Raw genomic sequence first — 15124 nt, forward strand, 5'->3', positions numbered from 1 at the left:
ATGCACAGAGCTAAAAGCTGAGAAAGAACAAGGGAGGATGAAATACCTGTTCCAGGTTTTGATGGTGGTGGGACTGTATCTACATCAAAAGCCTTATTTAATTGAAGTGATTATTTTCATTCTGCGAAAGAACTCTCTCAACTTCTTCTTGAGCAATTTCCAAAAGTTTCTTTCAGTGAAATTCTAGTGTTATTTTTCTAGATGATAGATTAAAAAAAAAAATCCTAATCTGTTAAGCTCAATATGTTTGATACTTAGCAGCAGTAATGCTAAATGGTAACATCTTGCAGTTTTCTTCTGACACCAGTGGTGTCTCTGGGGCAGGATTTTATTAGTGACAGCTCTCACTGAATTCAGTTAAAGCCAAAGTTTTGTTTCCAAAGTAACTGTTATTCAGTTCAGAAATAAAATGATCAGGCACAAGATTTCATTTAAAGCTTTGAACATCAACGTCAAGGAATCAAAACAATTCTGTTTCAAGATTCTGTTTCTCCAGGGTAAAAATTATTTCTGGGTTTGGACTCTTGTCCTTGCATGGTGTCGTGCTGAATTACAAGGAGACGCTGTGGGGCTTTCTCTTCTCATTGTCCTGAGCTTCTGCCTCTGGTCTGATCTTGGAACAATTGGGTCTTAATTCTGATTGAGGACGGAGGAGGCTACTGCAGTGCAAAACACCCTGCCAAGGCTGCTCTGCTGCTACATTCAATGGCAGCTTTATAAGGCTGTATCATAAGCAAAGCCTGCAAATCAAAGGTGACATGGTGGGCAACCTTTGCTGCATGCAGTGGGTCAGAGAGATTTTGTGTTTAAGAAAAGACTACACGCTTTTCTGCTGTTGAAGAGCGTAAGCACTTTTGCCTTCCTTCCGCCACAAATGGAGATTATTCAGTGGTTGGATTTAATGAATTCAAAATCCTTAGAAAATCACTAGAGCCAGACATCAGTGTAAAATACTCCACCAGCTTTCTGTAGTGGAATATAATATTAGCTCTCCCACAATCTTCTTCATGCATTTCAAAAGAATAGAGAACATTTTTAAACTAAAGAAGATAGCTTGGGCAGAAAATTATTGCCTGCCTTGGATGCTGCTCTGTAACCCTTCAGGAGCCTGAGTTATTTCTCTCGGGGTAGGAGAAACAGAAACAGATGTCTTCTTTGCAAAAATGGGAGGGGAAGGAAGAGGAGCAAGATATTTTATTAATAAATTCTGTTAATGTGCTGTTACCTTGGACAGTCAATAGAAGTGATGCTGCAGGGCTGGTGGCTCTCAGCCCATGGAAACCCTGTTGCTGTGTGTCCCCTTTCTGCTGGTGGAGGCTGCTGAGAAGCCACCAGAACAACCACCACCCTCCCTGTGTCTTGTGGAATGTCTGGACTGGAAGTGCTCAAGGAGGACGTTTCAGTGCCGTGTGGAATCCCTGCTCCAGGTACAGCCCACCCAGCCCTCCCCCTCCCTCTGCTCCTTGTTGCGGAGAGACAGCCATAAGCATCTCTGCCAGCAATACTGTAATACAAATAAATAATATTAATTAAGGCTTGATAGGTTTAAAAAGCTATGGAAATAGCTTCTCTCCCGCTGTTTCAATATCTCATTTCCCCACTCTGTCCAAACCCCCAAAGCCCAGAGGTACAAACATATATTTCAAATGAGAAGTTTGTTGAACCTCATTAAACTTAGATGCTCAATCCAGTTTTTCTGAACAAGGTTTCTCTGCTTTTGAGTTTACCTGATTTCATTCTTCCATCCCTAATGGAGACATTCATTTAGAAAGTGATTTTTGCAAAGGCACTGATACACCTACAAGCCACAACTGAAAAGAAAAGCATAATTTACATTTTTAAACCAAGCATCTGACTTTGGAGCTCTTCTGTGTTTATAGGCTTCATGCCTGAGCAATTTGCCGAGGTGTCTGTGAAATAAAGACCAGCTTTTAATTTGTATTTGCTTTTTGTTCTCCCAGTTTTTTTCTGAAAAGGACGAGCAGCTGAAAAGCCTCTCTGCGTTGGTATGCTGAGCATTGGAGTCACACAAGCACCTGCAGCCATCCACGCACTGCTTGGCAAGAGCACTGTATTTCTTGAGGTTTGTAGCTCTTGTCCTCCCACTCCCTAATTCATATACATAAAACTGGTGTGCTGCCACATTCCCTCCACACAAATGCATTAGCTGATCAGGAAGCCTTCCCATTCATCTGGCTTGTCACTTGGATGAGGTGGAGGCAGGACCGACTTGTCAACTCGCAGTGATGAGAGTGACGGGTGGAAGACAGGATAACGCGACAAAAATGGTGTCGATACTTCTCCCCTTGGTTTTCCAAGGGAAAATATTTTCAGGTGCTGGATTGTCTCCATACCCTTCCAAACAGGAGCAAACCAGCAACCCAAATACTTGCCTACAACCTCCTCGTGTAATTAATCGCAGAGTGAGGCTGCAGGAGGAACTCATGGCTAAACCCCTTTGTTGGCTCTGCTGTAGCTCCCTGGCAATGTGGGCATCATCTTGGAATTGCAACGCCTCATCCCCACTGTGTTTGGCACCGTTTCCACGGTGATTTCCAGGGCAGCCCATGCAGCAGAACCCACCCAAGAAAGAGCAGTGAAGGTGCAGAGCTTTGCGCCTCCAGAGCGGGCAAGACCTCCCTGCTCTCCAGACAGATCCTGGCATGCTGCAGGGTTGAGAGCCAACCTCGCTCACACTCACACCTTCATGCCCTGTGAATTTCATAGAATCATGCTTTATGTTAGAAGGGACCTTAAAGCCCATGTCGCTCCATTACACCAGGTAGCTCCAAGCCCCGTCCAACCTGCCTCGAACACTTCCCGGGATGGAACATGTCAGATGTGGCAGAGCCCGCTCAGACGGAGGGACCGGAGCGATGCTCTCGCTGGGCGCGCACCGGGCGGCCGGGGCCGGGCTCTCCCCTGTGGGGCGGCATCACGTCGGGGGTCGGGAGGCTCTGTGCCTCCGGTGCCCGCGGCCGGGCCGCCCCTCCCTCCCTGCCTCTCTCCGCCCGTCCCCGGTGCCTGCGCGGCCGGGGCGGTGCGCGGGGGCGCGGCCGGCGGCGGAGCCCGGCCCCACGGCGGCGGCAGCGGCTCCCCCCGCCCGGCCCCCGCCGCCGCGCCCCCGCCGCCGCCTCCGCCCCCCGCCCCGTGACTCGGAGCCTCCCGCGGGCGCGGCGGCTGCCGGGCGGTGTCGTGCGGCCCCCTGCGCCCGTGCGGGGACTATGAAGCACCATGGTGTGGTGTGACCGTGGCGTCCAGATGCTGCTGACCACGGTGGGCGCCTTCGCCGCCTTCAGCCTCATGGCCATCGCCATCGGCACCGACTACTGGCTCTACTCCAGCGCCCACATCTGCAACGGCACCAACATCACGACGGACGAGGCGCAGGGGCCGCCGCGGCGAGCGCGGGGCGATCTCACGCACTCGGGGCTCTGGAGGATCTGCTGCCTCGAAGGTAGCGGGGCCGCGCCGGGGAAGGGGGGAGGAACTTCCCGGGGGGGACCCGGCTGCGCGCCCGGAGCCGCCGGGCAGAGCCCGGGCAGAGCCCAGCCGGAGCTGGACCCGGAGCCGCCGGGCTGAGCCCCGCCGGAGCCGGGGCTGGGGCCGGAGCCGGAGCCGCGCCGCTGCCTCGGACACGGCCGAGGAGGAGGATGGCGTTACCGTGGCAACCGGCATCTCCGACATTGCCATGGGAACCGGCGGCGGGATGCGGAGCGCTGCCCAGGGGAGCGCTGCCCAAGGGGGCGACCTCGCTCCGCGACAATCGCCGGGGCTTTGAGGGACTCCTGGTGGGGTCGGGGCTTTTGGGGGCTTTGGGGCGTACCTGAGCCCTGCAGGCTTCGGGGATGGGGCACCTCCCCGGGAGCTTTAGGAGCTTTGGAGCTCAACCACAGCTCTCGGGCAGGACAGTGGGAACTCCAGTTCCTCCCAGTCTGCCCTCAGAGACACCGGGAGCTCAGGTGAAGGTGGTGTTGCCATCGCTCAGGTGCCTCAATGTGGACTCGGGGTTGCTTAACACCGAGGGTCAGGCTGAAGGGTAGTAACAATAAATACATGGGTGTTTTAGTGGCTGGGCTGGGCAGCAGGACCCCTCTCCCCGCAGAGGCCGAACATGTGGCTCCCGCTCTGAAAATGGAGTTGTGGAGAAGGCGCGGCGGTAGCTGCCGGGACAAAGAAGCACATGGATGTTGCGAGGATTTGGCAGAGCAGGTCGCAAAGCCCAGATGGGAAACAACATCTGCCAGCTGAGAGCGCAGGGCTCTGACCGTGGGAAAGCGGCACATCCCCGGGAAAGGGACCTGTCCTGTCAGTGGGGGCCGTGGCCACCACGGTGGCTCTGAAGCTCCTCACCTGCTGGTCCATTCTGTCTGTGAACAGCCAACAGAGCCTCCGTGGTGCTGGAGGAAAGGGAGAGTGTGGGGGAAAGGGAGAGCAGAGGAACGCTGGTGACTTGTGCCGAGCTGCTCAATGGCTCGTGGGGGTGGGGGCACGCCAGAGCCCTTCTCCCCACAGGGATGCACTTGGAGGACGGGCTGCTGTGCCCAATTCCATCAGCACGGCTTAGCACACGGGAACTTCGCAAACCTGGCTTTGTGCTTTATTCCAACTGACAGACGGCTCAGCCCAGACGAGCCCAGCTCCAGTTCAGAATCGCAGCTGTGTTCAGATGGGATTTTTTCTCCCCAGAAAGTGCTGTGGCGTGGTAGAAAACACCTCATTCTCACGTCTGTTCTCATCTTCTCCTTTAGCTAATGATTTAAGGCTACAGTGTAACATGATTTTTCTCTTAAAATATTGGATTTGCTACCTAGTAATAGTAGGCATACATGGAAGAGCTGTACAAAGAGGAAATCATTTTAGATGCTAAAGAGAGAAAGGATTATTGAAATGTGAAGGTTTAGGGTAATAGCAATGCTTGGCTTTATGACTCTTAAAGGAAATCTAACTCTCAGCATGGGCTTTTACAGCACCTGGAAAATGAGGGCTTGCATCTGAGAGCTCCTGAGTTTGCTTGAGCGATGCTGAGCATCCTCCACTTGAACTGAATCTTGTGATCTTCACTGAGCTTGTTCTAAGTGTCTTCAGCCTCTGTTTTTCATGGAAAATAAGTTTGTTTGCATCTTGCAGGAGTTGCTGAGCTTGCTCAGCTAGGCTGGACCTGTCAGGAAAAATCCCTGAGTTTCCCAATGTCAGGATTTCTGTGTGGTCTCCCAGTAACACCATTCATAGAAGTAAAGTGCAGCTTCGACTGAAACTGGTGGAATTTTTGCCTTGATTTCACCTGGGCTTAAGTCAGAACTTTATTTAGGAGAACAGCAGTCAGGGGAGCTGTGAGGAATGGGCAGTGTTGAAGCAGCTCCCAGTAACGCGGCCGAGCTCCAGCCTCACTGCACCACTGGGCAGCACCGGTGCCCTCTTAGCACTCACCAGGGTATTGGCTGAACAGCTGCACCCAGGGGTTGCATGCAAGTAAAGCTCAAACCCCCACCAGTTTGGGGGATAAAAAGGGATTTCATGGGATGCATCAATCAGCAAGGCAGCTGTTCTGCTCAAAATTCGAACGCTCATAATCAAATTATAAAGTTACAATTTTTAAAGTTGTCAAATATGTGCTAAGAATGCCCAATTTGAGAAAGCTGTCATCTGTTCACAGAGATGAGGAGCAGAGACTACATTCTCTCCTCTTTTTTCGGTATGTTCTGTTTTGTAAGATAAAATCTATAGATACATTAAATTATTCATGTTTTAAACCATACCATGGGACTTGGATTTCAACATGGAACCATTCCTTTGTTTTACAAAATAATAAAACCATTTCCAGAAGCTGATTTAAAACAATACTCTCTTGACCATTTCAGAGCCTCATTCATTTGGTGGGTGAGTCTTTCAGTAATATAAAGGTAATATTGCAATTCTGAGGAGATACCTAGCAGGAAAATAACTTCAGTTATGGATTTTTATATGTGATTTAAATGGTCTGGCTTCAAACCTATTTTTAGAAATCTTCTGGTGTTTTGGAGAAATAATTGTAAAAACCACCTTCATTTATTTTAATGGTCTTTATTGCCATTTCACTCATGTCAAAAAGCCAAATCTGAGACACAAATGTGCAGAAGCTGAAAATGCCTTAAACAGCCTCTGAAATTGCTTTTGACATACATAAAGCATTTTGCTCAGCAAATTTCAGGTCAATTGAAATTTCCCAGTAAAATCTTTCTCAACGCTATCCATAAAACAATCTGTATGCTGGATTTTGAGCAATCACCTGTTCAGTAGCCCCAGTTCAAGATTTCAAACAAAATTACTGAAACAGGATGTAAAAGGATAACCTTGTAATTCAATTATCAGGTGCTCCTCAATGTTTTCCTGATTTTCTTTGAAACAATATTTTACAACAAATTGGCATCATAATTGGAGTGATACAGCTTAGGGATCAAGCATATTATTTGTTTGGAGCTGCAGGGATGAAATAATGTTTCAGTACTAGTAGTTGTTACTACTATGGAGTTTAGTCACTCAAGAAGCAGTGTTAATGATACATCAGTCAAACTCTTGCCTGTCTAATCCCAATTTTGTACTTTTAGTATGTTTGTCAAAGGTGGAGGTAGGAGGTTCATTGAGTGGATTTTAAATAACAGCACTCTGTTTCTGCGTGGATTTTTAAAAGTAATATCCAAGGTAATTGCCTTTGGTCAGAAACGGAAATGATTCCTGGTGTGGATGCGCAGAACAGAAGTGGCTGAGCCTCTGCAGGAAGATGGCCCAGGAGCTCTCTGGAAAAGCTGTGGTTTGGTTTTCTGGGCCCAAGAGAACCACAGTAACTGCAGCCTTGGCTGCTGAAGTTAAAATGTCACCAGAGTAGGAAGTTTCTGACAGAGCCCCCATGCAGCCAATCAACCTGAAACCTGCACCAGCCCACAAATTCACAAGAAGAGCAAATAATCCCCATTTCGGGTGGCTGCTGTTCTGTTCCATGTCCACACTCGAGCTGTGGCTGTCACAAGCTGTGGGGTCCCTGGGTGCAGAGCAGGGTCTTGCAAACACAGCAAAAGCTCTGTCCTGTGAATAACCATTTTGTGGTCAAGCTAACCTGAGAAAGGGAGATTAAACCACTCAGATTTCCCAGAAGCCCCTATTCCTATGGGAAATGTGCAGCACAGCTTCGTAAGCCTTGCAGTCTTACTCACGAGGAAGATCTGATTAAAGTATTTGCCTAGGAAAACACAATGTTAAAACCACCACTTTATCCACTGAAACTGCTTATCTTGGTGAACAATCGTGCTGAAGTTAATAGGACAGCTCACAATAGAGTGCTCTGCTGGCTCTGTGACATCAATATAGGAAATCAAGTAATGTAGTTGTAATTTAAATTTATTCAAAGAGTATTTTATTAAACACTTCATTCGCATATGAATCTCTTTGAACCCATTGTGTCCACTGCTTTTAGTAGTCCCTGTTTGCCATTTACTTTTCAAGTGGTGCACTTGGCTATTTAATTCACGTGGGCCCACGTGTCCTTTTTGGCTGCGTGGCTGGAACATTTATAATGGGGAGGAAGGATCGAGTAAATCATTTATGATTTGAAAACTTGCACAAACGCACATTTGCACAATTATTTGCAAGTCTTCCAGCTTGGATGAATGCGCACAAACATGGGAACTGCGGCACCGCATGCGCTGCTTCCATGGATACTCCTGAAAACAAAATAAAAATGCTTATACCAATGTTTGAGGCAAGCAAATAGAGGCAGGCTGCTATCCATCAATACTGCAAATTCATGGCTCATCCAAAAAGAATGAATATTCCTTAGTATTCTCCAAGCACAGCTATGAAGCTCCAGCATCACCACTGTTTGTAATAAACTGAATACAATGCAGACTTTTTCTTCCAGTTCTGTGGCCAAAGTGTTATTTGGTGTAGAGCAAATGTTAAATCCCTCTAAGAGCAGACATGACCTGTCTTGGAGGTTGTATCCACAGGTTCCGTAAGAGGTGGTTGCTCTTTTTAGTCTTTGCAGGCACTTGAGCCTGCGCTCACACCATGGAAGAAAAGTGGTTGCAAATGGAGAATACACAAATGGGTGTCTCTGCTCTGAAAAACTTCTTTTCTGATGCCACGGCCTATTTCTAGGACAATATGTACGTATTATTGCACTCCTGAAGAGTGAACTTTCACCCATGAATCTTTCAACACAAACATAAACCCATTAGTGAAGGACTTTGCTGAGATTCAGCCTGTGCTTTCACTCTTTCATTCCATATGTCCTGCTCATACCATCTCTGTTTCCTTGGTAAAACATGCTCTTGGGAAGGTCCATGTGCTTTACTCACTGTTTTTAAGAGCAATTCTTAGCACTCCAATGTCAGCTTTGCAACCCTGGCAGAAGCAGGGCAGTTTTGCCAGCAATTGATGGAGTGATTTTTTAACAGCCTTTTTAAGTTAATTTTTTTTTCAAGAGCATTCCATTTATTAGAGTTTCTGAATTTGGAGCTGCCTCTTGGACACAGAGTTCAATCCCTTTGAAATATTGTCCATAGTATAAAATGCTTTAAAATGCTGAGAAATTTGGTGCTGGAGGACCTGTCAGCAGAAGATGGGTTAAGGTATTATCTGTTCTCAAATGAAAAAAAAAAGCATGTGTCTCCTCAGTGCACCTCTTTGAACATTTGTACAGAGGCTCTCAAATGATCATATTGATGTCACAAAACGTCTGTTCTTCCCTGCTCTATCAAACAGGGATCTGAAGCTAATTGACTGAATATATGTCACTTTAATGAATTAATTTGCTTTCTTGAATTTGATCTACTCCATATCCAGTTAGGAGCTATCAGGCTACGCAAAGGTTTTGGTTTTTTCTCCGTGGCTCTCAGCATGTCAGATATCCCAGTGCAAAACTTAGATCCCAAAGACTCTGTGTGCATTAGCGATGCTCCCTGAAGGCTGGAAACCAATGAAAGCACATTTGTGATCCAGCTGTAAAGCTCCTTCTACTGTGCAGGATGCAACGTGGAGAGTATTAATCTTACCTCGGTTTCAGGATTGTTCTGTGGAGGTTTCAGAAATGTTTTGTGAAGAGTCAGGGAGGCATTGGGTTGTACAAAGAGGATACTCGTGGCTGTGTTGTGCTGTAGTTACTGTTTTATTCTGTATATAGTTACACTGCACGTTCTGAGGACTTGACAGATGGCATTCAGAGCCATAGTAACTCATGTTGGGGTTTGTGGGGACCTTTGCAATGATGTAATGCAGCCTTTGGGCTTCGTCCAGCAGCTGTTACCTTTAACTGAACTTTTGCCATGGGCTTTTATTGCTCTTTTTAGATACTGCCAGGGCTTGCCCTGCCTGCTGGCAGCTCTACTGACCCTCGCCAGTGTAAACTGGTAAAACAAGTCAATATAAAAATGGTTTTTTTTGCTCCTGTGAAATTTGAACACAGTGATTATTCCTCCAGTGCATTCTTTCCCATTTGCTGGGTCACACAGGTCACACAGTGTCACCTCTGCTTAGGTCGTGCTGTCCCTCCTGTAGCTTTGGTCAGAGTCTTGCCAGGTGCAGAACACCTCATAAAAAACTCAGGGATAAGGGGAGTGTATCTGATGTCTCCATTCTGTAGTCCTGTGTATTTTTCCAGAAACAGAGGAAAAAAATTAAAAATATTAGGAAGGGAAGCAAATGCTTTCATCTCATCTCTAATTCCTTTGAGGAGGTAGGAGTACTTAGGTACTGAGTGTAATCTGAAGTCTGTTATTAACACCTCCCAGCTCCCAGATATTTAGTTGGTGTCTCTGTGGTTTATGTGTTAAAGAGCAGCAATTTCTGTAGAATTTCTGTATCCCCAAACTGAAAATGGAGAGGGGGGAGGAGGAGGTGAAGGAGGAGGAGGATGGGCTTGTGGCTCTGGGCTTTGGTAGGTTTCCTGCTTGATCTGGGGCCAGTTACTTTATCTTTCTGCCCCTGACTAGGAGGGATAACTGTGCTTCCTTTCCACCCACTTCCCTCTCATTCTAATAATAAAATGGAAACGAAGATGTGGAGAAACTGGGACACGGCGATAGGGCTGCCCAGCTCAGGGAAGATGCACGAACACTGCTTTAAATGGGGTTGAAACATTTTGCTTGCAACTTATGTTTTATATATGCAATATTTGGTGTTTAAGCATGTCTTCCTTGAGGGACAGGATTAAGTCTGATCCTCCACCTACGTAGACTTAACTGCTTTCTAGGAAGGCGGTGGAATTATGCCAATATGAAGCCAGTATAAGAGAAGGGATCACAGATTTGTCCCTTCAATTGGACCTTTTCCTGCTGGTCCTTCTTTTCTGAGCCAAGGCTCATCTCAGGAAATAAATCAAACTATCAAACTGAAAAACTGTTCCTGCTTCCAAACATTACTCGGTGCTTATCTTCATTTTAGATTTCTGTTTACTGGTATTTATTATGTCTCAGACTTCTGGTTCAGCATCCAAATTCTTCCCAACAGATGGCAAGGCAGGATGCACAGGAGTAGTAAAATAAACAGGATAAATGCACAACTGCCCATATGTCTGAGAGGCTGATACACATTTATGACTTCAGAACAAAGGGGTGTTTTCAGCAGACAATACCAGTACTGGGCAGGACTTCATGGTTTTTTCTGCCTTGTTCTAAAGCCTCTCACTTTTCCAATGTGTTTTGATCAGTTAAATTGCAACATATTTTGTCCTCCCTCTTCTACTCCCCGATAGTTCTTTCCCTTAGTTATTTGTCTCCACTCCCAAAGTACATCAGTTCATTTTGTCTTCAGCATTGTAACGTGGAAGGTGGCTCTTTCCTGGGCTTCAGCTCATATTTTTTCTTTCAGTGTGGTTGTGACTTTTTTGAGGGGCAGACAGAGGTGCTGGGGAGCACAGCAAGATTTGAGGCTTTCTCTATATTGAGATTTATCGTAATATTAATGACAAGTGTCCTCTCTACTATCTCAAAATAGCAAGCCTCCGAGCAAGCTGCCTGCAGGATGGATAGCCCAGCCTACACAGACTTTAGCTAGATTTCCCCTCAGATCTGGGGGCATTTTTGCCAGTTGTTGCATGCTGTGAGTCAAATGCAGTAGAAGTGCTGAAGAGGTTCTTGATTTAGCCTGGCAGATAGTCCAGCCCCTCTTTCTCTTCCTTCCCGTTGCATCCTGTCATCTCAACATCTTTGTTCTCTTTCTTTTTTTGCCTCTTCTTGCTGAAAAGTTGTAACCTTCCTTCTGCTAAAGAGATACCTTTGAAATTAGCTCTTCGATGACAGTGCATGAGTCCTTCTCTAGAAAACTAGTAGATACTGCCCCAGGTAGAAATTTGAGATTTTTAATTTCTCTTCTTAACTCTTGACCATCTCTGTGCCATCCTGCCAATGAAAAACATACCATCACTTACTTTTCCAAAGGTATCGTTTGGGTTCTCTTTTTCTCTACCTGTTTTACTTGTTTCCCAGGATTAATCCAGGCTCCTGCCTACTTTAAAAATAACCCTGTATAATATTCTTCAACAGAATTGAGTCATTTCTTGTCAAATGTTATCCATGAAAGAATGATAGATTATAAACACTCGGTCATGGTATGAAGAGCTGGGTGAAGAGAGAGCACGTTATGGAATTACAGTATTTCCTGCACCAATTGCCAAGCCCTGATACGAATTAACCTCTTTTATTGTTCTTTTTCAAGCAGTCCGCCTTTTAATTGCTGTTTTGGAATTGTGCCACTTAGTTGTGCCCTTTGAATGTGTCTCGCTTAGCCAGTCCTCTTAGCTTGATAATGCCAAATGTTTGTGAGATATTCAGAAGCGCAGAACATCCCCTGCTCGAGTGGGAGAGGAACCCAGTTCAGGCAGGAATTACCACCCTTGTTTAGCTGCCAGGGTTTTTTTCAGATTAAGTTAATAACCATTTTTAAGTCACTGCCAGTTCTCTACCAGGGGTTTCAGATCAGTTGTCTCCCATTTATACTTTTTAAATGATGCAGTTTTCTGTGGAATATGGATGACTGGATATTTTCTCCTGTCCAAATATATAGCATTCAATAACACTGGGATTGTTATTGTCTTCCTTGCATCCCAGAGGCACAGTTTATCTATTGGTGCTGCAAGGCATTAAAAAGGAACCATGACATGTCACAATTATGACTTGAAATAGGATCTTGCCAGAGGAACATTGCCTAAATGTAATCAAATCCAAACTATAACTTATTGCAAACACCTATCGGAGCTGCGCACACCTATCTCACAGCTTGCTTGCTGGCTATCAGTGATAGCTGATAGCAGGGCACTGGATGATTTTTTGGAAGAATTGTCATGCTGTTGAGGTTTTTTAGAGTTCAGCCCCCATCATTCAAGTGCCTGCAAGCAAATGAAATAACAAACTCTCAGTGCTGGAAGACCTTGTGACTATTTAGGCTGAGCTTTCAAAGGTATCCAGATATGAAAGTTTGTGATACTCCTCCGTGCATGACTCATTAATGGCAATAGTGGGCTTTAATCGTCCTTGTCCAGTGGATATTCTAAATTCAAGTAAATCATAGCAGTGCTCTTTTACATAATGCATATCTTTTAATGCAAAATTTGCTAGACTTGGTTTCTTTGTGTGTTAGTTTGGTTTTAGCCAGATGATGAAACAGCAAGTTGCATTGTGTCACATCACATTTTCATCCACGGGGATTGTGAACAGGGTTGAATCCCTCAAATTCATTGAACAGAGCCCTGGTACTGGAGCCAGTGAAGCCGATAGCCCAAAATGGATTGTTAAGCTCCAGATATGACTCTGCTGAGTGTGGGAAGGTGATCTGCTTGCAACTGTGAACTACCAAAACTTCAGGAACTTGATTTCCATTGGAGAGGGAGAGCTCCAGACTCTGCTTCCTCCCAGATTTAACCTCCTGTTCCCACTTAGCCACCTGATGTACACCTGGTTGAAGGCAGTTTATTCTGTACCGTTGGAGCTCAGGAACAGTGTTAACCATTTCAATTGCGTTTTATTAGGGCAACTGTTGGAAAACGTCGGTATCAAACAGAGCTCTCTGAGACATGATTAAACATCAATTAATAGATCTGGGAGCTCAGTAACAGTTTGGAAATGTTTCTTAAAACCGAGTTGCTAACCCAAACCAGTTGGGTCCTTACCCTCATCATTCTGCCTGCCAGCAGGGGCTCAGTTATTTGCCATGACAGCAATTTGGGGGTCACCAGAGTGCTCTTTGCAGACAGACTGACCCCTTCCAGATGGAGCAGTAGGACACAGACAGCTCCAGTCCAAAAGCCCCTCTGCACACGCTGAACCAAAGCCAATGAACGTAGCAAGAGGCTGAGTTTCTTGGCTCATATTTGGAGCTGCTTGGATGTTCCCACCTGTGTTTGGATCAGAGCTGGTCCACATCCCCCCAGTTCTGCCCACTGTGAAAACACATTTTTGTTGACAAAAGATGCTCCAAGACAGTGAGCAGACTTTCCAAAGGGTGAGGCTTTCAACCTCTGTCCGAGCTTACATCACACTAAGAGTCAACCAAATTTCATTTTTTAAGTTATTTGGGTGCTTCAAAATATATTTATCCAAGACTATGCCAATCTGCTCACTGTGAGATTAAACATCCCATGGTTTGCTCCAGAGGATGGGAAGCATTTCTCCTTTGCTCTGCACATTTTACTGTGCTCTTGTCCTTGCCTTTAGCACTGACAAATGCAGATGGTTCTGAGGTGCTTTGGGATCCTTAAAGATGCAAGACCTGAAATAAACCATGTAGCATTTAGGAATTATGTTCACAGCACCACTTCTAATTACAGCCGTTCGAACAATTCATTTGCAGTGTCCCGCTATGGTGGTGCTTATTAAAACAGAATCCTCTTTATAGTTTGGCAGCAAATTAAGAGGGGAAAAACACAGCTATCCTGTTCCACCCCATGCTTTTGAAAGAGGTTTACCTTCATAACTTGCTTTCTAGGGATATTTTCCTTGTTTTCACTTGCGTTCCTGATCTGATTTTTTAATGACTTACTTGGTGTCTCTTGGTAGCCATCTTCCAGTGACCTTTTTCCTCATTTTATTTTAATTTCTGTGTATAAATGGCAGCATTCTAGCTGGAGACAGTCTTTGGGCACAGCACAAAAACCCCATAGGGAAGGAAAAACAGGCCAGAAATTTTACACCTGAATTTTGAAGTCTTAACCCAGGGCTTTGGCCACACAAAGAGCCATCACGCTCAGCTCTGCGGGATCAGGGAGCACTCGCACACCGGAGCTGTATCCTGGTCCAGGATCAGGGCCAGACCTGGGCAGCAGGACCTCACCATCAGCATCTCCAGGTATCAGCACTGGATGCAGCTACTCCCACAGGTTATCCCATTTTTCTGGCATGACTGCTGTGCCCTGGGAGGGCTGAGCAAGTGCTTGCAGCTGGCCAGAATATGGGTACACAGCTCCTAATGCTGATTTTATAGCATTAATGTGCACCTGTTTTGGTGGCCAACTGGCACCGTGCTCAGCCTAAAATGTCTGTGTAAGCTCTGTATTAAAAGAGGCATAAGAATTAGTGTGTATCAAACATGTCATTAGACACGTGCCTGGTAGACATAATGTGGGATAATGAATATGATCACAAGAATAAATTAATAACCGAAAATATTTTTTATACATGTGCACACTTAAAACAGGGTAGGAACTAAGTGACACTTGTGTCACCAGTTTATAATTAAAATGCAGTGCTTGAATGAAAATGTAAGCTTCAATTAGCCAGCACAACCCTGCTTCCGGCTTTACTTCCCACTGAAAAGCAACGATAACAAGCTCACATTTATTATCAGAGTTTTTCCTGGAGCTGTGCACTGAAACATGCTCACATCTGAGCCCTTTCACTGAAGACATTTTTTCGCTTCAGCAGTTTGGCATGCCATACAAAGGCTCTCTGATTTTTAGTGATGTTCACCTCCTCTTACATAAAAATGTTTTCTGTGCATATTATTTGGTTTTAGTTAAAGTCCAGGTGCACGGGTTACTGAAGAACCAAAGGGATGGCTCATCACAGAGCACAATGGGCAATTATTGCTGAGCTTCACTGTATTGCACAGACAAATCCTTTCTTGGAGCTCAGCATTGTGGCTGTGAGAAAGAAAATAC

General features: G+C 45.6%; 1 protein-coding gene across 1 annotated transcript in view; it reads left to right on the forward strand.

The window, feature by feature from the left end:
• Positions 1-3234: 3234 nt before the first annotated feature.
• The window catches only part of CACNG4 (calcium voltage-gated channel auxiliary subunit gamma 4), a 39731-nt gene continuing 27841 nt past the window's right edge, over positions 3235-15124 (forward strand). The window contains exon 1 of the mRNA XM_069032954.1: positions 3235-3457. Coding sequence (XP_068889055.1) covers positions 3235-3457 — 223 coding nt within the window. The remainder of the gene's footprint in view (positions 3458-15124) is intronic.

This window comes from Aphelocoma coerulescens, chromosome 18 (genome assembly GCF_041296385.1).
Source record: "Aphelocoma coerulescens isolate FSJ_1873_10779 chromosome 18, UR_Acoe_1.0, whole genome shotgun sequence".
In the NCBI taxonomy this organism is placed as follows: Eukaryota; Metazoa; Chordata; class Aves; order Passeriformes; family Corvidae; genus Aphelocoma; species Aphelocoma coerulescens.